General features: G+C 41.9%; 2 protein-coding genes and 1 long non-coding RNA gene across 4 annotated transcripts; 2 read left to right on the plus strand and 1 right to left on the minus strand.

Moving 5' to 3' along the window:
- The first annotated feature begins 3,029 nt into the window (after positions 1-3,029).
- Positions 3,030-6,787, plus strand: prdm12a (PR domain containing 12a). The gene is made up of 5 exons (XM_082538499.1): positions 3,030-3,548; positions 4,977-5,167; positions 5,283-5,438; positions 5,657-5,771; positions 5,895-6,787. Exons 1-5 carry the CDS (start codon positions 3,323-3,325, stop codon positions 6,332-6,334), a joined length of 1,128 nt encoding a protein of 375 aa, XP_082394625.1. The 5' UTR covers positions 3,030-3,322; the 3' UTR covers positions 6,335-6,787.
- Positions 6,788-8,246: 1,459 nt separating this feature from the next.
- LOC309710688 lies at positions 8,247-13,093 on the minus strand. Of its 2 annotated transcripts, XR_014277778.1 has the most exons (5): positions 11,556-12,182; positions 10,921-10,994; positions 9,684-9,913; positions 8,637-8,726; positions 8,247-8,548 (listed from the first exon to the last, which is right to left on the minus strand). It is a non-coding gene; the product is annotated as an uncharacterized lncRNA (long non-coding RNA). The 2 variants fall into 2 exon arrangements; XR_014277777.1 differs by having other exon boundaries at positions 9,684-10,994; positions 11,556-13,093.
- On the plus strand, positions 10,988-24,707 carry fbxw5 (F-box and WD repeat domain containing 5). The gene is made up of 10 exons (XM_082540379.1): positions 10,988-11,291; positions 13,110-13,305; positions 13,397-13,554; positions 18,016-18,199; positions 18,553-18,701; positions 19,595-19,924; positions 20,017-20,197; positions 20,285-20,432; positions 20,517-20,729; positions 22,038-24,707. Exons 2-10 carry the CDS (start codon positions 13,119-13,121, stop codon positions 22,309-22,311), a joined length of 1,824 nt encoding a protein of 607 aa, XP_082396505.1. The 5' UTR covers positions 10,988-11,291; positions 13,110-13,118; the 3' UTR covers positions 22,312-24,707.
- Positions 24,708-25,904: the final 1,197 nt, after the last annotated feature.

Raw genomic sequence — 25,904 nt, forward strand, 5'->3', positions numbered from 1 at the left:
GATCTATAATTTCATAAACACTCTGCAGAGTGTCTAAAATTAGATGCGTCATTCTGCATTTATCTTACATCACCTGAGCCCGAATCACTCTTAAATTCCTAGATTTTTTTTTTTCCTCCCCAATCATAGCTGAACATTTTCATTATAATTCAATTTTATTTTGGCTATATTTGAGGTAAAATGGCAATGTAATGTTGGGAATATCGTTCCAGAATAACATTTTTAATATAAGGTAATTATAGTCTACTCGGCATGAAAAAGCCTTCGCAGTTCAGAATTATTGGATATTTTTAACACTGTTAGATGGGGGGGAATGGCAGCAGTGGTTGTTTTATCCTCTTCCCCCTGCTCTGTGTCCAGGTCTTGTTTGTATAAAAGAGCATTACTGATTGGAAAGGCCAACTTCGACTCAGCTGACTGTACGACTTGTTTTTATTACGTCTGCATGCAATTTGGTGCAGTTTCATTAGAGAATGTTTTAGAAAACGATCAATTTGTCTCAGACTCATTATTTTTAAAAGGTAAAAGTACAGTTGTCAGTATTTGTTTATTTTCAAATCGCACTCCAAACTAATGATGAGAGAAACTGGATTTGTGGGACTTTTATCCACAGCTTAGCAGTTTTGCGGCTGCTACTAAATTTGGGTACATTTTCTCTTTAGAAGTGTGAAGTAGATTTAAGGGGATAAATCAAGTCGTGACATTTTAATTATTACTGCAGTTTCTGCTGATTGATCGAAAAAGGAGACTGATATAACTTCGCAGCTTCACGTCGCAGCCAGTGTTGGGCAGGACGAACCAAACCATGTTTCAATTAGTTTCCATGCTTTGTAAGTAAAGGTGGGCCTCCACACACACACACACACACAACACCTCCACATCCAGCAGGTGGCCTGTCCTGTCCCGCAACCGAGGGAGAGAGGGGTGAAGAAAAAGAGGCTCTTAGGGGTGTGGGTGGGGTGGGGGCTGCACCTCTCTCACCTTTGCAGCAGATGAGCCGGCCTCCAGGATCCGGCGCACTGTGGCAGCTACCTTAATCTGTTTTTAATGACACTGCGGAGGATCCCGCGGGAGGCTCTGCGCTCCTTTCTCCCTGCTGGTTGGAGTGTGTGTGTGTGTGTGTGTGTGTGTGTGTGTGTGTGTGTGTGTGTCGCTGAAGCGGGCCTCAGTTAAATTCATGCGGATGTTTGGGTAAAGTGTCAGTGATTTACGTTCTTATTTCTAACTAGCAACAAAAACGGGGAAAAAAAATTCCAAGCAAATTCTTGAAAGCATCTTTTAATATTGAGTAATTTTCAGTTTATTCTCTGACATTTTAATGTGTAAAGCCAATCATGTGTGTTCTCCTGTTTTTCTTCAGGGGTGTATCTCTCCATTCTCACCCCCTCCGATTCGCGTAAAATTCCGCTATTTACCCACAAACAAACGCTCGCCTTTGATAGGTTTCCCAGCAGCTCTTTGAAATCCATCAATTACCACATTCTTTGTGCAATAATTGTCAATCATCCACATTAAATTGATAAGCTTTAAATGGACAGAATAATGGCTTAAATTGTTTTACAATGGAACGGCTAAGCGGGATGATTTGCCATTGCTGACATGCCCGCGGCTTTACCAGCTCCGCATAATGCCACAGGTTAATGCATAAATAAGCAAATCAAATCCATGCGTTACCCCAATTCAATTCATTTAATTCCTCTTTAATAAAGAAGCGGCCCACCCCCCAGTCCCCGCCATTTACCTCGGATTTGTGCGATGAATGCTATAAATGTAAATCAATCTAGATGAGAAAGAATCCCATTGAAAGAGCAGAGAAATTTCATCTGGGAAAAAGGAGACAAACGTGGGAGGGGCCCGCTCATAAAAAGCAGCTGTACACGGTAATCTTTTTTCGTGCCCTGTCACTCACCTTGCCTTTTCACTATCTCTGCAGCTCAACAAAACTCCGCTATTGTATTTACTTGCCATATCTTCTGTGCCATTACATCGCCATAGTCCATATTCGTCCAGAGAGAAAGAGGGAGAGAGAGAGCTCAACGTTGCCCACTTTTTTTTTTTTCGGACAATCCCCTTGTAGTTGTTGGACTGAAAAGAGGAGTGCATGGATGTCAAATTGCCCTCAAAACACCATGAAAGATTGATTTGCAGCACTTTTCAGGGCCCTGACATTACTGGGAGGGGAGCTGAATAGGAAACCTGTGAGCCAGGGATGGAATAAAGATGTCCTCTCTGCTGGAAAAGAAGGAAAAACTGCCCATTTAGCCCCAGTCCATCAAGCCCGAAAAATAGGCAGGAGAGGAAAAAACACAGAGGACTGCGACTATATGGAGAAGAAAAGGGCCCATATATACTCATCTAAACGTCGCCACAATACCGAGTGGGGGTGGAGGGGATCCGAACATCCATGAATATTAAACCGCTTACCTCAACAAGGGCTTGAAAAAGTGAACCACGTCAAAGCAGCTTTGCATTTCTTTTGCATGCGAACAAAGCTGTAAAAGAAAGAAAGAAAGAAAGAAAGAAAGAAAACCCTAAAGTTGAGCTTGTTTCCATTCTTGTTATTCCCGCGCTAACTCTTCACAAAAAAATTAATATTACCACCACATGAATACGAAATGCATGAGAAAAAAATGGGCGAGCAACTCCCAGACGCAATGACCCACTTCTGTACGCATGAGGGGAAACTTCTCGTTCTTCTTCATCATCATTTTAACACCACCTTCTCCTTCTTTATTCTTATTTATCAAACATACATCATTAAGAAAGTCCCAACAAATCCACGGAAGCACCCCCCCCCCCCCTTCCCCGGCAGCACAGGTGTGCATTTAAAGCGGGTTTTTTTTTTATTTGTGTGCCTTTTTCGATCTCACAAGCATGACTACAATGGCTTTGCGCATGTGTGTTAATTTAATATGCAGCTTTATGTGCGGATAATTACCAAAGTAAAGTTTGCCCCTCCGCTGACCCACCCTCCCTGCCTCCCCTCACTCTCCCCTCCTGTCTCCGTTGGTTTTAATGTCTCTGCTGGTTTGTTGCCGTGCAGCAGGCAGGTCCACGCGGTGAGGGGTGTGTCATTAATAAGTAATTAGACAGGGGTCACACTAGCCACTTATATAAAGAGACCCCCACAACCAGGCAGGGCAGCTTTACTGCGCACAGTTTGGAGCAGAGAGAGGGGCGGACTGAAGAGCAGCTCCTTGTGTGTCCACTTCTTCTTCTCCTTCTTCTCCTCCGCTCGCTGCAGCTTCACTTATCATCATTTCTGGGTTGATTTTTCCCCTCCTCGCTCTTTGTGTTTGTTTTTTTTTACTCGTCTTACAACATGGGCTCCGTGCTACCCGCCGACGCTTTGGCTCTAAAATCTGGATTTAAGTGTCCCAGTCGCTCGCTGTCGGACGTGATCACATCGGACATCCTGCACAGTTTCCTGTACGGCAGGTGGAGGAACGTGCTGGGCGAACACCTGGCGGAGGAGCGGCAGGGCAGCACCGGCAGCAGCCCCAAGACCGCCTTTACCGCCGAAGTCTTGGCTCAGTCCTTCGCTGGAGGTAGGCTGAGCTGCTGATGCTCCACTATTTCATTCAAATGTTTACCCACACTGCAGTGCGGGTTTGTGGTTTTTTAATGCCGATTTTGGTTTGTTTTCGTTACACCAGGTTGTGCGTAAAAGGTCCCCTTGATTTGCGCTTTATGGCTGTAGGACACATTTTTGGAAGTATTTGATCAAATCATCTTTCTTCGTTAATCAAAGCCGACAATAAAACTTTGTATTTTTTCCCCCATAGATTTTCTCTCTCTCAAAATTCTCATTTATTTTCATCGCTATAAACACGGACCTGTTACTGGCCTTCTACAGCGCTTATGTCCTAAACTTTCCCTGACTCCTCGCTGCTTTCCACGTTTTCTGCCAATTTTTTTCTGCTTTTATTTCGACCCATTTAACGCGTTAACCCTTCCCCAGCTCCGAGACCTCGCGCTGGAGGCTTGTTAGGCGTGTAACTGAAAGACGCGGAGCATTAAATTCATTTGGTTAACTTTGTGCTTGACCTGGGAAAGTTTCCACTTAAACCTCGCGGAGTGAAAGGTTTCCTTTCTTTAAGATGTCCCCGGGTTTTTCTTTTTCTTTTTTTTCTTTTTTTTTATCCTGCATTCATCAATCTCCGGACAGTCTCTTTTCCTCTCTTGGCAGCTATGGGGCTCCGGAGCCTTTCTCTTTCTCTCTCCTTAAAAGATTTGCTGTTCCTCACATAATGCACCGTGAAGGCTAAATCTAATGCTATTCATTGCATGTCAACCATCTAATCGCCTTTCCATTTTTTTGTTGCAGAAATTTCTGAGGCTTTTAACAAGTCCGCGTTTCATTCAGTGCAAATTTATTGCTACAAAGTTCTTAAAAGGATAATGAATTTGGAATTAGCCGTTTCTTTTCCAGTAAACTTTAATGAATATCACATCTGAAGCATGACAAATTGTTGGACCCTGCGCAATAGAGGACCATTTAACCCCTATTCGGACGGGATTTTTTTTTTTTTTTTTTTTTTGGCAGCCGAAGTAATAAAAAAAAATCTTTGATTTTGACATTAAAGAAGCACGATTTTCTTTTTTTCCTCCCTCCTTTCTGTTGCGGATGAAAATGCTTTCCGAGAGGCTTTTGCACAACAAAAAGTTTCAATTCAGCCAGATAATCGAATTAAACGGAGGATGAGGTGTAGCTTAATATTTCGTGACTAAAATAAGATCCAGTTCATTTGCTGCTTTAAGGACTTTTTTCCAGCAAAGCTTTGGTGCTGAACGTCTCCCGACCACAGTGATCTGGCTCCCATGCCCTTTAACTGACACAAAGATTCATAGTACGCGGTATCATCTAAACTGAGCAGCTGCTCTCAGTATTTTAACTTCCTTATAAAAAAAAACACAACAAAACAAACAAACAAAACAAAAAACATTCTCACGTTTCTTCCTCTTTATATTCGTAGAGGTGCAGAAGCTGTCCAGCCTGGTGCTGCCCAGTGAGGTGATCATCGCCCAGAGCTCGATCCCCGGTGAGGGTCTGGGCATCTTCTCGAAGACCTGGATCAAAGCCGGCACCGAGATGGGCCCCTTCACAGGGAGGCTCCTGTCCCCTGAACACGTGGACCTATTCAAAAACAACAATCTCATGTGGGAGGTGAGCTTCTAACTTCATTTGTTCATCCCGCAGCCTGATGAGGCCCGTGTTATCCAAATTCCTTAGTCGGACTCTTTACAAATTTCTCCCACTTTTTATTGCCTTGTGCGCTCAGGTGTTCAACGAAGACGGCACAGTGCGTTATTTCATCGACGCCAGTCAGGAGGATCAGCGCAGCTGGATGACTTACATCAAGTGTGCCCGGAATGAGCAGGAGCAAAACCTGGAGGTGGTGCAGATCGGCAGCAGCATCTTCTACAAGGCCGTGGAGGTGAGGACGCACTTAGGTTCAGTCCAGATAGCAGCTGTAACATGCCCATGGCATTAAAATACCTCTAAGCGTGTAAAATGCAGGTGCCACCTGCTGGCTAGAATAAGAACTTAACCCGTGATTTCTTTCTTTATCATTTGCATCATTCACAGAGCAACTAATCGAAATTTCACGATGTCTAACTGATATTTTTTTTTATCTCGCCTTTTCCCTCTCAGACCATCCCGCCAGACCAAGAGCTGCTTGTCTGGTATGGAAACACTCAGAACACGTTCCTGGGAATCCCTGGAGTTCCCGGAACCGAAGAAGAACACCAGAAGAAAGGCAGAAATGGTGAGAAGCAGGTTTTATTTCACTGTGAATGAAAAAGGAGCTACTTAAAAAAAATCACGGTAACCACGTGAAACTCGAGCTGAAAAGGTTTTCAAACATCTCCTGCTCTTTTTTTCTCCCCAGATGACTCCCACCCCTGTGACGGCCCTTCCTCGTGCTCCCCCTCCTCCTCCTCCGCCACCCCCTCTTCATCCACGGGTCGGATGCGCTGCGTCATCTGCCACCGCGGCTTCAACTCCCGCAGCAACCTGCGCTCGCACATGCGCATTCACACTCTGGACAAGCCCTTCGTCTGTCGCTTCTGCAACCGGCGCTTCAGCCAGTCGTCCACTCTGCGCAACCACGTGCGCCTGCACACCGGCGAGCGGCCCTACAAGTGCCACGTGTGTCAGAGCGCGTACTCCCAGCTGGCGGGCCTCCGGGCGCACCAGAAGAGCGCACGGCACAAACCAGTGGCTGCCGGAGCCGATGCGTCCTCCCAGGTGTCCCCTCCTCCCCCACAAATGACAGCCGTACCCCACCAGATGCCCCTGGTGCACCACATCCCAACCATGGTGCTATGATGACGGAAACACTGGAAGGACTGCCAGGCAGGACGACGTTGCACTTTAGATTAGAGCCGATTAGAGCAAAGGGTGCTCAGTGAAAGGAAAACACGAGTCGAGGTGACGGTGAAAGCATTTCTCGCCTAATTTGTTTTTGCGTGTTTCTTTTTGTCAGAAATCATGCTTTAATTTTTGTGTTTTGGGAGATGAAAGAAAGAGAGAAAAGACAACCCATATTTCGTTTTTATATCATTTGTTATCAGTGATTCTGTGCGTAATCCTTAAATCTAATTGATATGTTTGCATCAAATCCTCACCAGCTCAGGTGTAAAGTACCATCACAGATGTGTACAGTCATGTGAAACTAAGGGAGTACATGGTTTCCGCTGCATTGTTCCACACTGTAAACTAAAATAGTCACTTTAACGTTGTACAGACTGGGTACTTTGGAGAGTTAGGTAATTATATAAAAAATGGAATTGTATGCTACTGTACATGTGAATGTAAATACATTTGTGCTTTCTTCTATTCTAAATAAATGATATGATATTACATGTGGTGGTGTTTCAGTTATTTTCATACATTAGTTCATCATTAACCATATGCCCAAGTTTTATTATCATATGTAAAAGCATCATGTTTCCTTGGACAGTTAGATTCTTTCTTTACTTTCCACAACAGCTCCAAATATTTAAAGGAAAGTCAACATATAAAATAGAAACATAGAATAAATGATATTGGTTTGAGTCCTCTCCCTATCGTCAGCATGCAGGAGAAGAATTTAGTGAATTAAATCAGTGAAGTTGTTCTTCTGAAATGGTGCGTGTGCCTCAGGATTAAGCTTTTTTGGCTGTGTCTGTGTCTCTGGGTTTTGGAGTGTTTGTTGCCCATGTGTTTTTTGTTTTTTTTTTTAAATACATATAAATGGAGGCAAAAAGGGATGAAACATAATGTTCAAAAACGTAGATACTTCTCTAGCTCATTGGCTCATCATTTTTGGCCTGGACTTGTAATAATCTTTGCATCATAACCATTATTATAAGTAGTTAGATGGGCATCTAAGGAGCAACTGGAGTTCTTCCAGTTTCTTGAAGACGTTTCACCTCTCAGCCAAGAAGCTTTTTCAATTCTAAAACCAAATGGTGGAGAGCCCCTGGTGTTTAATCCCCAGTGGAAGTTGTCCCTTAAGAGTGTCGATAACCCACTATTGATCATTTGCCTCATCATGGTCAGTTATCAGAAGATGAGGTGCTGAATTTTAACAATAAAAAGTTAATATGCAGTGTACAGTATTAAAGTACTGACCGGCATGGATACTTTAACATATTTGGTGTAATCCCATTAACAAGTAGTTGGCGTGTTTTTATGATTAGTGCATATTTCCTGTGTTGCCATGGTGTTTTCATAAACCTTGGAAATATTTTTATAATCCTGCACGCTCAGCAGACTGATCCCCAACAAGTCCTACAGCCTGAAACAGTAGTTTCTTCCACAGGATGGCGCCAGAGACACTAGAGAGAAGAGATGGTTTCACAAAAAGGTCATTTTGTGTGTTTTTATGTGCTATCTTTGCTCATATTGGTAAATAGACTGTAGGGGTTATATGATTCTCTGTTACTGTAACTCCTGTGTGCTCTCTATTATAACCAGTCCAGTTCTTTTTGGCCACTTCAGATATTTTTATACGACTGTTATTTTATATTTGTTGCATTTTCTGCCCCACTCTTGGCCAGATCTCTCTAGAAAAAGACAATTTTTATGTCAGTGACACTTTTTAGCTCGATAAATAAAAGTCACTTTACTGAAAACTGATTGCAGCCTCACTTTGTACGAGCAATCGTCTTTCTTCTTTTCTTTTCTTTTTTTTTTTTTTTTTGACAAATACTAGAAATCACTACTTTACTGGAAACACACCAGGAAATACAAAATGAAACATCCTGCACAACTCTTTATTGGTTAAAGTCATGATGTGACATGATGACCTGACTGATGCTGCTGTATTTGTCAGCTGTCAGACATTATCCAGCTTCCCAAACAGGAGTTTTTAGATAAGTCATCATTATAACAAGCACAGAGCAACACAAAGTCAGACCAGAGCGGAGATTAAACACTTTGCAGGGTGTCCGGGTGGAGAAAATGTGGCTGTCGTTCCTCTCCGCACCGCTGAGAGGAATTAGGAAGGCTTTTGACTGGATGTCGCTGCATCATCAGACACTGTCCACACTTGCTTTCCTGGAGAACGAGGTAAGTAACAGCATGTTTAGGACAACTCTGCAAATTATTGTTCTGAAATGATACCATGTTACCCAATGATGAACACCTTTACACTTGTATGCCTCTCCTGATGATGTCCCGTCCTTTGCTGAGGAGCAACAGCAAGACACGACCCAGGCAGCCACATTGTGCAGCGCTAAATAAAGACAGAAACTTTATCTGTCTGTTATCTGTTGCAGCATTAGCCTAGCCTCTTCTGCTGAGATAATGGTGCAGCAGGTAAACTGATCCCTATCAGGTGTAACATATGCCATTAACAGCAATATGTCTGTGAAGGTTCTCAGTCATCCAGGTCATCGTAGTCAAAGGAGTTTGCAAAGAAAAGCGTCTGGACTTCTTTAAGTTGCTTGAAGAAAAAGATAAAGGACACTCTTTCGAGGATGCCAATGTTCACATTTTGGACAGAGAGGACAGATGGTTTGAAAGAGGAGTGAAAGAAGCCATCTATGTCCACTGTGAGCGACCATCTTTGAACAGAGGCGGGGGTTTACGACACCAACTCTCTGCCATCTATAATCCAGTTTTGAGATCCCTCCCCAGACGCCTTAACGCCCACTCACATCCTGGGCCATCTGATCTCAGGAATTCGCATAAGGTGGGGCCAGGTTTCACAATGAACACACCCGAAACTCTGGCTGATTGGGACCCACACCCAGTTTCACACATAAAGTTACCATTGACCACTGACCATTGGCTCAGGCGATTAGAGGATCATCAGGGGGTCCTTTTGTCCCTCTGTGGGGGGAAACTCCCACTAGGTTTATATCTGGGACTCTCCACCATTTGACCTTAGAACTGAAGAAGCTTCTCGGATGAGAGGTGAAACGTCTTCAAGCAACTTAAAGAAGTCCAGACGCTTTCCTTTGCAAGCTCCATTGACATATGCCATTAACACATTCACCCAGGATGCATGTCTATGTTTTACATCTTTATTTCATTAAAAAAATAAAACATAAAAAAAAGCGGTGAAAATGTTGCTTATCTAAACAAAAATAAATGCATTACTCACATTATTTAATTAATAAATATATTCATTAATAAATCTTTATGTTTAAAACTTTAGGAAAAAATCTAGGGAAATTTAAAATCTTACCAGAACATATCAGTCACAGCATGGCTCCACGTCAGTGTTTTCTTCACTGGTCAGTCTTGTGTCAGATCTTGTGTAGCTGGTCAGTAGTCAGTGTTATATGTGCAGCGACAGTGCCAACCTAATGACTCAGCTATTTTTCAGTCACACAGGCTTCAGTACACAACTGGGGTGTCAGTTTACCACGAGCCACCACTCCTGTTACTGCCCTTCATTTCTCCATTGTCTGCTTACTTCATGGGCAAGAAAAGAAAATGAGATAATTTACTGATGCTAATAAAATGGCTTTTTATAGGGGTGGTGTATATTTTTACACACATATGAAAAAAGTTTTCCATCAGCTTTTTCTTAATTTTCCATCCAACGTCACCATGTCAACATAAATCTTAGAGCTGAAACAATGTTGGAGAAATAAAGTGAACAGTTTCTTTTATGAGTTTTCTTTTTGCATTTCTCTTTTTGCATTCATCAAAACAATCACATTATTTGTGTATGTCTGTTTGTGTGTGTTGCATCACTTTACATAAAAAAAAAACATAAACAAGAGTAAAAAACTACCCAAAAAAAGTGTTATATCTATTGGCAGAAACTGAGTTTTCTTCTCTGTCTCTCATCTAACTAAACATATCAAATTCAGAGTTGGAGATGATGATGATGATGATATGAGTCATAAAATATCCTAAGTGTAAATGCTGAACAGGCCGAGTTAACTTTGTTGAAGTTACTTTTATGTCTTAAGGAAGGAGACAAAAGATTTTGCATCGATTGGTTAGACAGAGGGATCGAGCTGGAAAGGATTAGCAGCAGCTTTGCGTGATTAAAGAAAGAAAGAGAGAAAAGTGTGTGTCAGGAAGGTGGAAGGAGGACTTTGAGGAGTTGATGAACGGTCACAGCAGATGGAAGAGAGCATGGAAAGGTGAAGGTGTCCTCTGGAGAGAAGAGGAATAAAAGTCAGTCGAAGCAAAACCGAATACATGTGTGCGAATGAGCAGGAGACAGTGGTGAAGACAAAAGGTGGAGGTGGGTGGAGACGAGTGTCAGGGTTGACTTGTGACTGATAGATAGCAGCAAGCAAAGGCTTACAAGATGACAGTGAGACCTGAGATGTTAAGATTAGAGGAGTATCTCAGCGGGTTGGGGGGTTTGGAGACACAATTAGAAAGACAAGGCTGACATGTGCAGAGGATGTTAATGATGAAGCTGCCAAACAAAAGAGGACGACCACAGAAGGAGAACATACAGAGGTTTGGTGTGACATAACAGGATACTAGAGTGATGCAGATGATCAGCTGTGGCGACCCCTAAAGGGAGAAGCTGAAAGAAGAAGAAAACGATTATGCAGTTAAATAAAATAGAGTTGCTTTAGTAATCTCAATATGACACAACATTTATTCTTTATCTTTACTTTTGACTTTTAAATCAATTTTTCCGAACTCTTCTGTCGGACTGCATACGTTAAAGTTCCTCGGTGTGTGTATCGATTATTCTGCCATCTATTAGTAGCGTCTGTCCGTCTCGTAGCTGCTGCAGGATTGTTGTCATTTTCTGTGGCTAGCGTTTAGCGCTGGCTAGCCGTTGGATTTTTCTCTCCAACATACTCTGATCCAGCAGGTGGGTTGTGTCATTAAACCTGTATGAAGCGAGGCTCTTTAAATTAGTCAACGAAAGCTTTTAGTTGTAAAATTAGCAGCTAGCAGTCAATATTGAGTGTTGCCGGGCGCAGCTAAAAGTTGAAAACAAATGTCAGCTAACAGCTAGCTGCATTCTTAATAAGTTAGCTCGCTTAAAGCTAGCTACATAGTCTTCTGCAGTAGCTGAAAACGAAACTCTTTTCCAATTTAGACTGGCAAACAAATACAAACGTTTATTACTTACAACGTATTTCTACAGATGTCCGGTTTGTGAGGAGGAAGGCTAGACTGGTTTGATTTCACTGTAAACATAGTACCCGACATAAAATGTCCATGTTAGGTCATCGTTTCACGACGGTCCCTCACGGAAGAGCTGGGGACGTTTACTCCAAAGTTGGAGAGGGTGTCGATCACATTTTTAAAAACTCAGTTCACGTAAAATTTTCCGTTTTGCACTTTTGTGATGTAAGGAAATGCCACGCTAACATGGCCCTGTTCCAGCTGCTGTGAAGAGGACTCGACATGTCAGCTCCCCCTTCCTTTCAAAATTCTGCAAATAAAGCAGGTTTTAAGGAAGAGGGCAGGTCGTAGGTTCACTGACATCACGATGATGTCTTTAATGGGCCGCTGTCTTTGCGCTGCAACAGCTGTCAACAGCTGTCTGGCTTCAGATAATCTCATTAATGGTGGAGCCACAAAAATATGCAGCACCCTGACTGGTTATTTTATTTTAAAAGTGTAGCTGAAATTTTCATTATAATTGAGCTGAAATGAACAGAAAACGCTAATGCTAGAAGCTGGATCTGTATTTGTTCTTTATAGCTCGTGCAATAAATAATAAAAATAGAATTTCAGTCATATCTCAACTGACTGGAGTCAGAATAGGAGTTAATCTCATGGAGCCTGAGTGATGTCTTTATTTTACATTGTGTGTTTTATAAAGCAGTGAATGAGGTTTTTTATCCTTGGTTGAATCTCAACCAAAATGCAGCAAATAGAATATAAAATGCAATATACTCACATGGATAACATAAAAAGGATTATAAATGTGCAGTCATAAAAATATTTGTTTGGACAGCTTTAATTTGGAGTTGAAAGAAGCTCACAGAAACTGTCCAGTTTCCTTCCTGGCTTAAAATGGGCTTTTGGAGTTAGACCACATAGATAAGCGTGATTGGTCAAGATAAAGTTGCAATTCTGTACATTTTCCTGCCATTTCTGACCATTTAATGATCAAAAATATATTTTAAGTTTACTTTACGGACGTGTAGACTGTTGAGGGTGTACCCCCATCTCTTACCTCTTGGGAAATACTCCACAAACCTCATTTAAAGTGCTTAAAAATTTATTTTTTTAATCATTGTCCTTGTGGTTTTTCTCTGGCCAAAACCTCTTTGCTATTAGTCAGAGAATGGCTTATATTCAGATGAAACCCTGAGATATAATATTGCTGCTAATTTTTCTAACAACAACAGGGACTAATTAATCATCATCACCTAATATGTAGCAGTCCGGGAATCCATCAGCTAATTTTTCCCTCTGGAGACAATGGTCAATATTTCCGGGCCAGAGATATCTGAGACAAGACTTCCTGTTTTGATGATTTCAAGATGCACATCGACAAATGAGTTCCCTATTTTGGTATCCTAGCAGATTTTTTTTTTTTTTTAACCTGAATGCAGACACAGACTGCTCAAACACAAAACCAAAAAGCTTCATAAAAAGTTGGCTCTTTTATACTTTGTGCCTGAAACCTTTGCACAGCACTATACTATACCCGTGTGTGCGTGTTACTCAGGATGTTAGGATGGAGTGTGGCCCAGTTCTGCCGGACAGCCTGGTGTTGGAGATCTTTCTGCGTCTGCCCCATGATGCTGTGCTGAGAGCTGGTCTGACCTGCCGACAGTGGCTGGCTGTCTCCAGAGATGAGTTCCTGTGGAGGGAGCTGTTCTACAGCTACTACCGCATTCCCCGCTTGGTACCCCGGCACCCTGGTAAATATCTTTATTATTTATTTGTTTCTGAGAGGAATTTAGTTACTGCTGAAATGTTCTCTCATTAATTCCAAAACCTGCCTGTGTGCAGCGGCTGTATCGTGGTACAGGGAGTTCAAGCGTCTGTTTGACTGCATCCCCTGTGTGGAGGTTCAAACTCTGAGAGAGCACACCGACCAAGTCCTTCACCTGGCTTTCTCTCATCGGGGTCACCGCTTCTCCTCCTGCTCAAAAGACTGTACTGTTAAGGTAAGATATGCTGCTGAGGTTTCTTATTGTCTATGGAGGACAAGGGGACACTTTTACTCAATTTTAGGTATTTTACTCATCTGGGGGGGTTGTTGCAGAAGATCAGTGGCAACTTGCACAAACAGTGCAAACAGAGTAAGGGAAAAATGTCTGACTACCTGTGCAGCAATGTCTTGCTGTCCAAATACATAGTGAGTATTACTCCAGGCCATAAAGTGCAAAGTATGCAGCAGTGCTCGCGGAAATTAGTGGACAACCAATGGCACAACTGAAGTACTCAATACCATCACGCAAAGAAAAAAATACAGTGTTGAGAGGACGAATAGAAGTGTAGTGGAGAGTTAGTCATGATTCCTGCTCAATCATCCAGCGCTTCCCACTGAAAACGCTTCATCCAGATGAACAGAGTCAACTTTCTGGGACAAAATATTTCTATTTTTTGGTTAAATACTGTTCGTAGAGTCGTGATTAATTAGAAAAAAAATTATGTTGGTTTTTATTTATTTGTCTAACAGTGATCAGTCTCATCTGTGACTGCAGTGGTTCAAGGAAAATGATGAGTAGTGTCAAAAAGTTTCGTGCTCTAAGAAGTTTTTATAGAAATGGTGATGCTGAAAGCTTGCATAGGCCATTTTTTATTTCTCACAGAATATTACCAAGAATAGACGAGGGACTTGCTAAATATTCAGCCCTGTGAGCAAAACCGATAGTGGCAAGGCAAGGCAAGTTTATTTGTATAGCACAATTCAACAACAAGGTGATTCAAAGTGCTTTACAGAGACATTAGAAACAAGAACAAATAAAAAGCATGATTTAAAATTGATTAAAACAAGCAAACAAACTAACTAACTAATTAACAAACAAACAACAGTATATAAAATCAGAACAGTAGATAAAATCAGTAGTTAAATGTAAGTTTTGAAATTTAAGCTTAAAGTGTGGATTTGGTGCTTTATTCAAATGCAGCTGAGAACAGGTGAGTCTTCAACCTGGATTTAAATAAACTGAGTGTTTCAGCTGATCTGAGGCTTTCTGGGAGTTTGTTCCAGATATAAGGAGCATAAAAGCTGAATGCAGCTTCTCCGTGTCTGGTTCTGACTCTGGGAACTGATAAAAGACCGGATCCAGATGACCTGAGGGATCTGGATGGTTCATACTGGGTCAGGAGGTCATTGATGTATTTTGGTCCTAAACCATTCAGAGCTTTATAGGCCAGCATCAGAACTTTAAAGTCTATCCTCTGACGGACAGGCAGCCAGTGTAAAGACCTCAGAGCTGGACTGATGTGGTCCACTTTTTTGGTCTTAGTGAGGACTTGAGCAGCAGAGTTCTGAATGAGCTGTAGTTGTCTGACTGATTTTTTAGGTAGACCTGTAAAGATGCTGTTACAGTAATCAAGCCTACTAAAAATGAATGCATGGACTAGTTTTTCCAGGTCCTGTTGAGACATCAGATCTTTTATCCTTGAAATATTCTTGAGGTGATAGTAAGCTGACTTTGTTATTGTCTTAATGTGTTTTTCTAAGTTTAGGTCTGCATCCATCACTACACCCAAATTTCTCGCCTGGTTTGTGGTTTTAAGATGTATAGATTGAAGTTCTCTGGTGACCTGTAATCGTTTTTCTTTGGCGCCAAAGACTATTACCTCAGTTTTGTTTTTGTTTAGCTGGAGAAAATTGTGGCACAACCAGTCATTGATTTCCTCAATGCATTTACCAAGAGCCTGTACAGGGCCTCGGTCTCCTGGTGACATTGTGATATATATTTGTGTGTCATCTGCATAGCTGTGATAGTTTATTTTGTTGTTGTTTATAATCTGTGCCAGTGGGAGCATGTAGATGTTAAACAGAAGGGGTCCCAAGATGGAACCTTGGGGAACTCCACATGTGATACTTGTCTGCTCAGATGTGAAGTTACCTATTGATACAAAGTATTTCCTGTTTTCTACGTATGTTTTGAACCAGTTTAGTACAGTTCCTGAAAGACCTGCCCAGTTCTCCAGTTGTTTGAGTAATATGTTGTGGTCAACTGTATCAAATGCTGCACTGAGATCCAGTAAAACTAAGACTGACATTTTTCCACTGTCTGTATTCAGACATATGTCACACTTTGGTCAGAGCGGTTTCAGTGCTGTGGTTCTGTCTAAAACCTGACTGGAAGGCATCGTAGCAATTATTCTGTTTTAAGAAGTAACTGAGCTGTTGAGAAACTGCTTTTTCAATGATCTTACTTAAAAACGGGAGATTTGAGATCGGCCTGTAGTTGTTCATTTGTGTCTTGTCAAGATTGTCCTTTTTCAGTATAGGTTTGATTACAGCAGTTTTTAGTGATTCTGGAAACACACCTGATAATAAAGAAAAGTTGACGATCTGTAACAGGTCTGACTCCAAAGTCTTTGAGACCTTTTTGAAAAAACTTGTTGGCAGGACATCTAAACAGCAGGAGGAGGAGTTCAGTTGACCTAAGATGTCCTCCAGGTCTTTGCTGTTAATAGGTTGAAACTGTTTCATGGTGTTTAAACAGTTTTTTGGTGGACACAGTACATATCCTGGATCTGCTGTTGATGTACCAATTGCTTGTCTAATTTTTTGGATTTTTTCAGTGAAGAATTTGGCAAAGTCATTGCAGGCCATGGTCGAATGAAGTTCAGCTGCCACTGACACAGGAGGGTTTGTTAGCCTGTCAACTGTAGAAAATAAGACCCGAGCATTATGGCTGTTTTTAGTGATGATGTCAGAGAAGTAGGACCTCCTTGCATTCCTCAGTTGTAAATTATAATTGTGAAGTTTCTCTTTATAAATGTCATAATGAACCTGGAGGTTTGTTTTTCTCCATCTGCGCTCAGCTTTCCTACACTCTCTTTTTTCATTTTTCACCAGTGTGGAGTTTCTCCATGGAGACTTTTTCCTTCCAGAGATAACCTTCACCTTAATGGGAGCAATAGTGTCCATTACATTTAACATGTTAGCATTGAAGCTATTGACGAGCTCATTGACTGACCCTCTGGACAGGTCAGGTGTTAATGGGAAGACCTGGTTAAAAATTGCACTACTGTGTTCAGTTATACACCGTTTTGTGATCACTGTTGTTGATATATTTGTGTGGGCTGAGATTTTACTTTCAAAGAAAACACAGTAATGATCAGACAGGCCCACATCAGACACAGTAACCTTTGAAATGCTCAGGCCTTTGGAGATCAGTAGGTCAAGAGTGTGTCCTCTATTATGTGTGGCCTCTGTTACATGCTGAGTCAGCCCAAAGTTGCCCAGAGTGTTACTCAGGTCTTTAGTCCCTTTGTCCTGAGGGTTGTCCACATGAATGTTAAAATCCCCAGCAATAATTACACAGTCAAAATCAACACAGATCACAGACAGCAGTTCACTGAGGTCATTAAAAAAGTCTGTGCAGTATTTGGGAGGCCTGTAAACATTAAGAAACACAACTTTGGATGGGGCCTTCAGCTGTAAAGCCACATATTCAAAAGACTGAAAACTTCCAGGAGATAGCTGCTTACATTGAAATGATTCATTAAATAAGACAGCAACCCCTCCTCCTCTCCTGCTCGCCCTGACCTCACTGATAAAACTGTAGTTAGGAGGGGTCGTCTCGATGAGAACAGCTCCACTGTTACTTTGGTCCAACCAAGTTTCAGTTAAAAACATAAAATCAAGGCTGTGCTCAGTGATTAAATCATTAATTAAAAATGTTTTCCCAGCTAGAGATCTAATGTTTAATAAAGCCAACTTAAGTGTTTTAGAGGTATTACTTGTCCCCTCGTGTTTGGGAGCAGTCTGTGGCACACAAGGTATGTTTACTATGTTTAAAGATCTTTTAGAGTGCAGCTCTCTGTGTTTTGACCAGGCCACATGTCTCCTGTCACCTAAAAGTACAGAAATTTTAAAACCTTCTAGTAAACAGGGTCCCAGCTTCTCCTGGGAAAAGTCATCACTGCCATAATCCTCACAGCCCGGACCCTTCACACATCACGCATCAGACTGCGGAGACAGGGCATGAAGAGGAACTAAGGGGGGCGAGGCTGGGCAATGTGACTTCGATTGCTCTGTTGAGGGTGGGGCTCGATGGCGAACCTTTGGCCGCTCTGGTGGGGGGTTTATGGGGGACAAAAAGGGATTGGGACGGGGGGTAGAGCTGAGCCCAGCATTGACCCGCTCCATCATCTCCTCAGTGAATTTCAGGTGTGGGGAGGAGGGAGAAAGGGAGGGGGAGGAGGGTGATGGCCTATCAGGGGTTTGGGGGACTGGGGAAGATCGTGGTCCCTTGTCCTGGTCGTTGGTGTTGTTGAGAGAGTTGGAGGCAAATAGGGACCCCTCTTCTTGCCTTAGATGTCTCTCCTTTCTGAGGCTCTTCCTCAGATGCCATGGATGTGGCGTTGGTTTCTCTAAAGTCTTATCAATATCCATCCTGCACATTCTCTCACATCTTCTCTCTTCCTGTGTGCAGCTATGGGACACTGAGCGGCCAGATGGTAATATCTCCTTGGTGCACAGCTCCAGCATGCGGCAGTTTAACTGGGGCTACACCCAGTTCTCCCAGTTCAACGCTGATGACAGCCTGCTGCTCGTCTCGGGTGTCTACCTGGGACCACACCACTCGTCATCAGGAGAAATCGCTGTCATCAGTCTAGGTAGGAACCATGAAATACTCCAAATTGCTTTTGAAACCTCATGAACATCATTAAATAGCTTGATTTGATTTACATAGTTCAGGCTCAAAGAAGGAAAAAATACTTTTTTTAAAATTTTGCGATTAATGATTACATTTCTGAATGAACGTCCATGTTAAATGCCATTTTTGGTCACATTTTATGGTGTAAGAGCTTTCACCCAACTTCATTATCCAACTCTCCAACTATGAGGTTATGCTCAGGGTTACTCATCGAACTGACAAGTCATTTAAAACGTCACGTGCTAGTCTAAGCTGCATTTGTTCATTAATGTGTTCTCTGTGACGCTCTCCCCATTCGATGCGTTGCTACAGAAAATTACACGCTGTTGTCGCGGGTCAGGAACAAGCCCTATGATGTCTTTGGCTGCTGGCTGAATGAGACCCACCTGATATCTGGAAACCTGCACTGGATAGGCAACATGACATCCTGCTCTGTGCTCTGGCTCAATAAAGCCTTCCAGGTGAGACCATAGACTGTAGCCTTGATATTATTATTATAAAATCTGCCATGCAGTTATCATAAAGGAGGAAATGAGCAATATGTGTAGTCGAGTGGAAAATGTGTGTTTCCCCTGATTTAACCTATTTTCACTGTCAACATGTGAGTCTAACTAGAGTGTGTTTGCACAGGTAGAAAGCAACTAATTGTAAGATGCGTTTGAGATCATGAAAAGCCCTCAAAGACAGCTTACATTAGTCTATGAAATTAAAAACATATACACGCTTAAATGATAATAAAACACATAAAACCACTAAACTGTAAAAACTGATCAATAGATTGTAGACTAAGGCCATGTCATAATGAACGGTTCTGAATACATGGGATTTATGGTCCGGAGATCCGGTGTAGGCATATCCCAAAGTTTTGGGGCAGAGAAACTAAAGGCTCAGGTTATGAAAGTGAGGAGGAGGATCTAGAAAACAGGATCTTGTGTGTTATCAAGTAGGTGCTTACATGACCGTGAGCGGAAAAACCTCCCAACAGCTGAGAAAACAAAGATTGCATCCACACATTAGTAGAAAGGTGGTGTTATTTTTCTTTTTCAGTATCAAAGACTGTTGGTGAGGTATTAATCCATTTGGTTTCTTTCAATAACTCTGAGAAATTTGGTTTGTTTTCTTTTTTTCAAAGCAGCAGACTGTAAACATATTTGTTTCTATTTAATTTTAATATGGCAGTGCTCTGTGGGTTTGCTCTTGTTTTGGAGCACAGACTCACACATCTCTAAAATCTTGCGTATATTCAGCAAATTCAATAAAATCGAGGAGCTCGTGGTTATGAATATATGTGAGCATGTGCAGCGGTGGGTTTCCAGGGGAAAAACAAAAAATAAACGTTCCTTTCCTGCAACAGGATATCGAATCGGAGAACGTCAACGTGGTCAAGCGCCTTTTCAAGATCCAGAACATCAACGCCAGCACCATTCGCACGGTGATGGTGGCCCACTGTCGGCGGCACGATAACCCGGACTTGCTGTTGGACTATGAAGCTCAGTCTCAGGCCCGAAGGCAGAAGGGGCAGCACCACCACCAGCCTCTCCTCTTTGACTTGGCAACGTCCGGTAGCGAGGAAGAAGAGGAGCAAGAAGAGGAGGAAGAGTGCCAGAGGGGAGCGAGAAGTCACGGCCTCCCCAGTCCTCGTCTCCCTCAGCCAACCATGTCGGGACTGGAGCACGTTATACATGTAAAGAATCTGTTTGGCTTTTGTTTTGTTTTTTTAGCTTTTTCATTTTTTTAATTCAATTTCTTTTGTTGCACTTTCCTTCTTCCTCCCAGAGCCGAAAAAACGTGGGGCAGAAGGAGCTGGAGATTGAGACCCAGGTGGCTCAGTTGATGGGCAGAGCCTACACGAAGCCCCCTGACCCCAGCCTCACTGAGCCGTCCGAGTCTGGGGAGGAAGACAAAACGTACTTACTCTTCACCACCGGCAGCCTTACATACTCCCCTCACCAGATAGGTAACAAAGTTATTCAGCAACGCTGCGATATTTTCTCAAAATTGTGCCAACCCTCTCTCACCTGGAAGCTCCTTTTTCACTTTCCAGGCATTAAGCGAATCAGGCCTGAACAGATGACCACTTCGGGTCCTGTTCTCGGCGAAGAGCGAAGTTCAGACGAGTTTTTTGATTCCCTGGATCATGTTATTGATATCCACGGTCACATCATTGGCATGGGCCTTTCTCCAGACCACAGGTAATTAAATGAGAAATATTTGAGCTTATTTGATCCTGTATCAGCTTTTTAGTTTAACATCACTTCTCCTCTGTCATTGGTCAGATACCTGTATGTTAATAGCCGGGCTTGGCCAGCTGGATGTGTGATCTCAGACCCCATGTCTCCGCCCCCCATCGCCGAGGAGATCGACCTGCACGTGATTGACCTGAAGAGTTTGAGAGAGGAGAGAAGAAGCCTGCGCGCTCATCGAGCTTTCACACCCAACGATGAGTGCTTCTTCATCTTCCTGGACGTCAGCAGAGACTTTGTTGCCAGGTGTGTTTGTTATTTTATTCCTCAGACACAGAAGTTTTTCACACTTGAGCCACTCTCCACTGGGCAACAGAAAAGGAAGCGATACTGCAGTGTTGGGTAAACGTGCTCACCATTTCACTGCTCAGGATGTAAGAAATTCCCTTTTTTTCGTTTTGGCACAGTGCGTCACAGTGTGTCAGTTGTACATGACGTTATTTCTAGTAACAGGGGTGTGTCAGAATTTAAAACAGTAATCAGACAGCTCGTTTGAATGAAGACGCTGCTTTCGGATGTTAAGGTTTACACTCAGGACGTGTCAGTCGTGAGTTTGAGCAAAAAGAAAATAATGAAGCAGAAACAAAATCTTCCCTCGAAACCGAGAAGAATCTGTTCAGTATGATGGGTGCTGTCATGAAGAGATTTTCCACTTACTGTCCATATTATTCCCCCACTACTTATATAAAAACAAATATTTCCCATGGCATGTGAAGATTTTTGTTGAGAGTGACAAGGATAGAGGGACAGCTCGGATTGAGCTGGTTTGGATATGTACGGAGGAGAGATGGTGGGCATAACGGACAGTAGATGTTGAAGAGTTGCCAGGCAGGAAGAAAAGAGGTAGACCAAAGGTTCATAGATGCAGTGAAGTGACACCCATTATCACTATAAGACAAAATGTAGATCCACAGCCGATATATCAGCAAGTTTGATTTGCTTCAGATTTCTCACAAGATAGAAACCCACAACTGAGACTCGGTTGGTGTCTCCTCCTAGTCCCAAACTGGTGATCTTTTGCATTTTAGGGAAATACGATACCGCATACTGTACCATACTACACGATACTATAGCAGGTTTATTTGTAAAGCACTTGAAACCAACCACATGGACCAAAGTGGTGTACAGAAGAATAAATAAAAGACAAAAAAAAACCTAGTAGATAAACACAAATGAAATAAATGAAATAAAATGTGTTCATAGATAAATATTAATAATCATATGCTGTTGTTTTAAGGGGTTTGTGGGCTGTGATTGTATGTTTATGTCTGAATAACTCAAATTCTGAACTCTGTGGTTTAATAGAAATATGTATAACACAGTTTTGTTAAACTCACTATTCACGATTTATTTGATTGAAACATTGATGAGGTAAAAGCGCTGCGTAACCACACACAGCTCCAGCTTCACAGGGGACTACCTTGATCTATTTCAAAGTAAAGTAAACGTATTCATGTGTTTGTCAGTTTTAATTGATATTCACTGCAAATGTTTACACACTAAATCAAACGCTCGGTAACCGCTCTGACTTACCCTCCAATCTCCCACCTGTAGTGGAGCCGAGGACAAGCACGGCTACATCTGGGACCGTCACTACAACATCTGTCTGGCGCGTCTGGCACACGACGATGTGGTGAACTCGGTGGCGTTCAGCCCCGCCGACCAGGAGCTGCTGCTGTCCGCCAGCGACGACTCCACCATCAAGGTGTGGCGTTCGCCGCGAATGATCCGCCTCGCGCAGGCCTCCGCCCGGCCGCCCAGACCACGCAGCCTCCTGCCGTCCTGGCTGAGCCGCAGCAAGAACTCCTGCATCAACGGAAAACCATGAGTCAGGCTGGAAAACACTTGAAGCGGGAGGGGGAAGCATGGTGAGGAAAGTCTGATCTTTTCCCTTTGTGGTATGAATATATACACACTCCATGTATGTGTACAGCGTGGGCACAGTCTGTTGTTTTCGCTTGAGCTCACGGTGTCGTGACCTAAAGCAGTGACTGATTCAGCTGACAGGAAACGATAGCGGCTCAGACACAAGGGGGCGCTGTTGTGCCAGCAGAACTGACTGCAGACAGAAATGATACGCAACGTTAACACAGGTAGAGATGTAGAGAGTGTAGAGCTGACGCCTAAACACAGATGCCCAAAAACTGCTCCCCTGAAAGATGGTTGTTCTCCTTTTTTTTTTTTTCTTTAAAAAAAAAATCAGTAAAGTTGCGTCCGAACAGTTTGGACTCCTGGATGTGACGTACACATGTATACAAAGGTCCTGCTCCTTTAGGGCAAAGTGCAACTGAGAATAAGCTGAGAAATGTTCGTTTTCCTATCAGCGGCTGTATCCAATTGACGTCTCGAGTTAAAAGTTCCTCATAAACGCTTTTCTCAAAGATTTTATAAAAGAGTATAAAACGAAAAGGGAAAAGGAGTTTGAGCTGCATTTAATGCGGTCTGCTTTTTTTGTTTGTTTGTTTTGTTTGTTTGTTTGTTTTTTGTCTGTGCCCGGGAAATGATTCATCACTATTCTATTAAATGTAGAATTACTGAGCAGTTTAATATAAGAGGAACCGCTGGCTGTGAAGAAGAGTTGTTTGTGTAGCTGAGTGTTTATTGGATCTGTATAATATAAAAATGTATTTAAACCCTTTTCATTCATTCGCATCACAACGCTGCACCCTTTATTTTGCAGAATTTTGTTAATTAATTTTGCTTTTCTTATTTAGCAACATATTGTGTCCCCCCTCTGGAGAAAGAAACTTTACAAGTAGAGCCTTTTTAGGCAATTACCTAAATCGGGGATGTCAAATTCATTTTATGCTGCGGGCCACTTTGATCTGAAGAGAACCAGACCAGTAAAAACATTTAAGTAAACATTTAATCCCTGACATTCAACACTACATGATCGTTTTTCTACATGATAAATGTGTAAAATTGCAGAAAAAGTGGTAGCACGTTGCCCAGACTGTCCTGTATTTATAAAACGTAAAGGTTTTGTTAATTACTCTTTTGTTAAACTGTGGACCCACGTTTTTTTTTTTTTTTTTTTTTTTTTGGTTGATAGTGTAAAAACAGGAATCTGTTACTTAACTGCTTTGGTGTGGTATGAATGGGGGAGGTCTGTGTGAGTCAAAAAAGCTGCAAAACTTATGAAAATACAGTAAAAATTTCCAAATCTATGCAATCTTTTCCAAAGCCGTCCATTGAAGTCTTTGCCGGGCCCATTATGGTCCTCAGGCCTTATGTTTGACACCCCGACCTCGAGCTCCAATTGGTCCTGTGGATTTTAAATGAAAGCCGCCGTTCTCCAGTTTGTCCACAGACTGCTGAACAGTGCTGTAGTGTATAAATAACTAATGTATCTCCTTAAGGATTAGAAGGCAGTGTTAATCTTTATTTTAATGTGGCACACATGTAACTTTTAATATCACTCTTTTTTTTTTTTTTTAAACATTAATATGCTGTAATAAAGATATTCAGTGGATTTCATGTTGTAACTTACGTTGCGTACCAGTGCCACAGACTTTTACCCAAAGCAATAATGAGTTTCATGGACCTTTCAGGTTGCACAAGTGGCGCCTATTACTTGAAATTAAATTCAGTTTAGAAATGCTTAAAAATATTTTGACTAATTTTATTAGTCTTTTTTTGGTAAGTTGACAAGAAACAACAGATTAAAAACACTTCCACAGAAACAGACAGAAAGTATAAAGGACTGAAGACAAATTGTGTTGAAATGTCTGTTGGTATTTACATCATACTTTAAGTCCCCTTTGAGGTGCTTTTGCTGGTAAACACAAAGCAAAACAAAAAGTAACGCATGGTTACAGCTACAGTTCAACCAGCACAAAGGTACTTTACTGGCTTCTTATTTACATTTCCACGCAGATGCCTGTTTAAAGAGGACGTGACTGATTTTAAAACATGGCTTTAATTATGATTGGGCGACTGTTTCACTTGTTGACTTTTCAGAATCCCCTGTGAATCCGACACTTGAACAAGCAGGTTTCATTCAACTGAACAGTGTTTTGTTTTTTTCCCCCATGTTTTTAAATTTGTTTAAAAAGTCACAAACTTTCTCCTTTTTTTCCCCCGAGCTCCCCTTTCACTTCCTCCTCATCACACTGTCATGTTTTGCCAATGTTTGCTTCCTCATGATCATTTTTTTCCAGCTTGTGTTCTTTTCAAAACCTCCACGTTAATAAAGCGCATGCCCTGCAAATCCAGAAAACTGAACATGTGTCAGACTGATATTCTTTTCTGCCAATAAAATGTTGCTTTCTTGTGCAGTTTTTGATTAAAGGTTTTGAAAAGAGAGCTCAATGCATGCTTAGCCTTATTGTTATTGCCTGTTTGCAAGTATTTGTCAGTTAATGAAGTTTAGAAATCGACCCTGAGCGCTCTATTGGTGCAGTTTGAGTTTTCTCCAGTATCAGAGTCAAATCTAAAAATAGACACATACTACACAGGCATATTTTTAGCTTCTGTGTGAATTAAATTTTCCATCAAAGTGTCAATGCCGCTTACTAATAGTCATGTAGGGGGGAAAAAAGTACATCCCTGGTAACTGTTGTCTCTATTTTTGACATTTTTAGACATTTTATTTTTGATACAGCACCTACAGCACAGATAAAGATGATATATGTGAACCATACAGCAGGGAAATTTAGTTGTTTTTTTTTGTTTTTGTTTTTTAAGTAATTCATGAAATAATTTTATCCTGTGCATCTGAACTTGTATTGCCCACCTTTTCAGACAGCACTGGGCTTCTTGCACATTACCTACAGGAGCTGCGTCATGCCCTGAAGCCCCCGGCGCACAACTCTTCTGCTGATGCCGCAGGAGGTTTGGAGCTCTGCAGTTAGTGAGTCAGCAGAGAGTTGGTGACTTTTCTGTGATTTTTGCACCTCAGTCCTCAGCAGACCCGTGCTCTTTGACTTTGCGTGGTCTGCCACTTCATGGTTGAGTTGCTGTGGTTCCTAAATGCTTCCACTTTTCAGTAACACGACTTATAGTCAATTGCAGAGTATCTAGGAGGGGAGAAATTGCACCGACTTGTTGCCTTAGAGCATCACCCTTGAATTCAGTATGATCTTCAGAAAGACTCATTCATTTTTGACAGATGTTTGTAAAGGCAGACTGATCAGCTGGGTTTTTGATTTTCTTTATCTGAGGTGATGGGACTGAAAAGAGCAGAATTAAAATAGCACAGTCTTTAAATATTTCATCACCTATCTATAATATCATCTAAAAACTGGAGAAATCTTTTATGCATAAAGGGTCCTGCATGATTTGGAGCAACACCAGTTTTTACACAACTAGGATCCTACGTATATCAGACAAGAACCAGAAAGAGCCCAGTAGCTGGTCTGCTCGCTTCCAGATGTTGACAGAAGAGGGGATGTTGTTGCCATCAAATTCAAAATGAGCTCA

This window comes from Aulonocara stuartgranti (assembly GCF_965226115.1).
Source record: "Aulonocara stuartgranti genome assembly, chromosome: 7".
NCBI classification, from domain to species: Eukaryota; Metazoa; Chordata; class Actinopteri; order Cichliformes; family Cichlidae; genus Aulonocara; species Aulonocara stuartgranti.

Coding starts and splice junctions, on each gene's coding strand:
- fbxw5 (XM_082540379.1), top strand. CDS start 13,119: ATGGAGTGTGGCCCAGTTCTGCCGGACAGCCTGGTGTTGGAGATCTTT. Junction 13,555..18,015: donor CAAAAGACTGTACTGTTAAG/GTAAGATATGCT, acceptor TCCTGTGTGCAG/CTATGGGACACTGAGCGGCC. Junction 20,198..20,284: donor ATACTCCCCTCACCAGATAG/GTAACAAAGTTA, acceptor TTCACTTTCCAG/GCATTAAGCGAATCAGGCCT.
- prdm12a (XM_082538499.1), top strand. CDS start 3,323: ATGGGCTCCGTGCTACCCGCCGACGCTTTGGCTCTAAAATCTGGATTT. Junction 5,168..5,282: donor ACAACAATCTCATGTGGGAG/GTGAGCTTCTAA, acceptor TTGTGCGCTCAG/GTGTTCAACGAAGACGGCAC. Junction 5,439..5,656: donor TCTTCTACAAGGCCGTGGAG/GTGAGGACGCAC, acceptor TTTCCCTCTCAG/ACCATCCCGCCAGACCAAGA.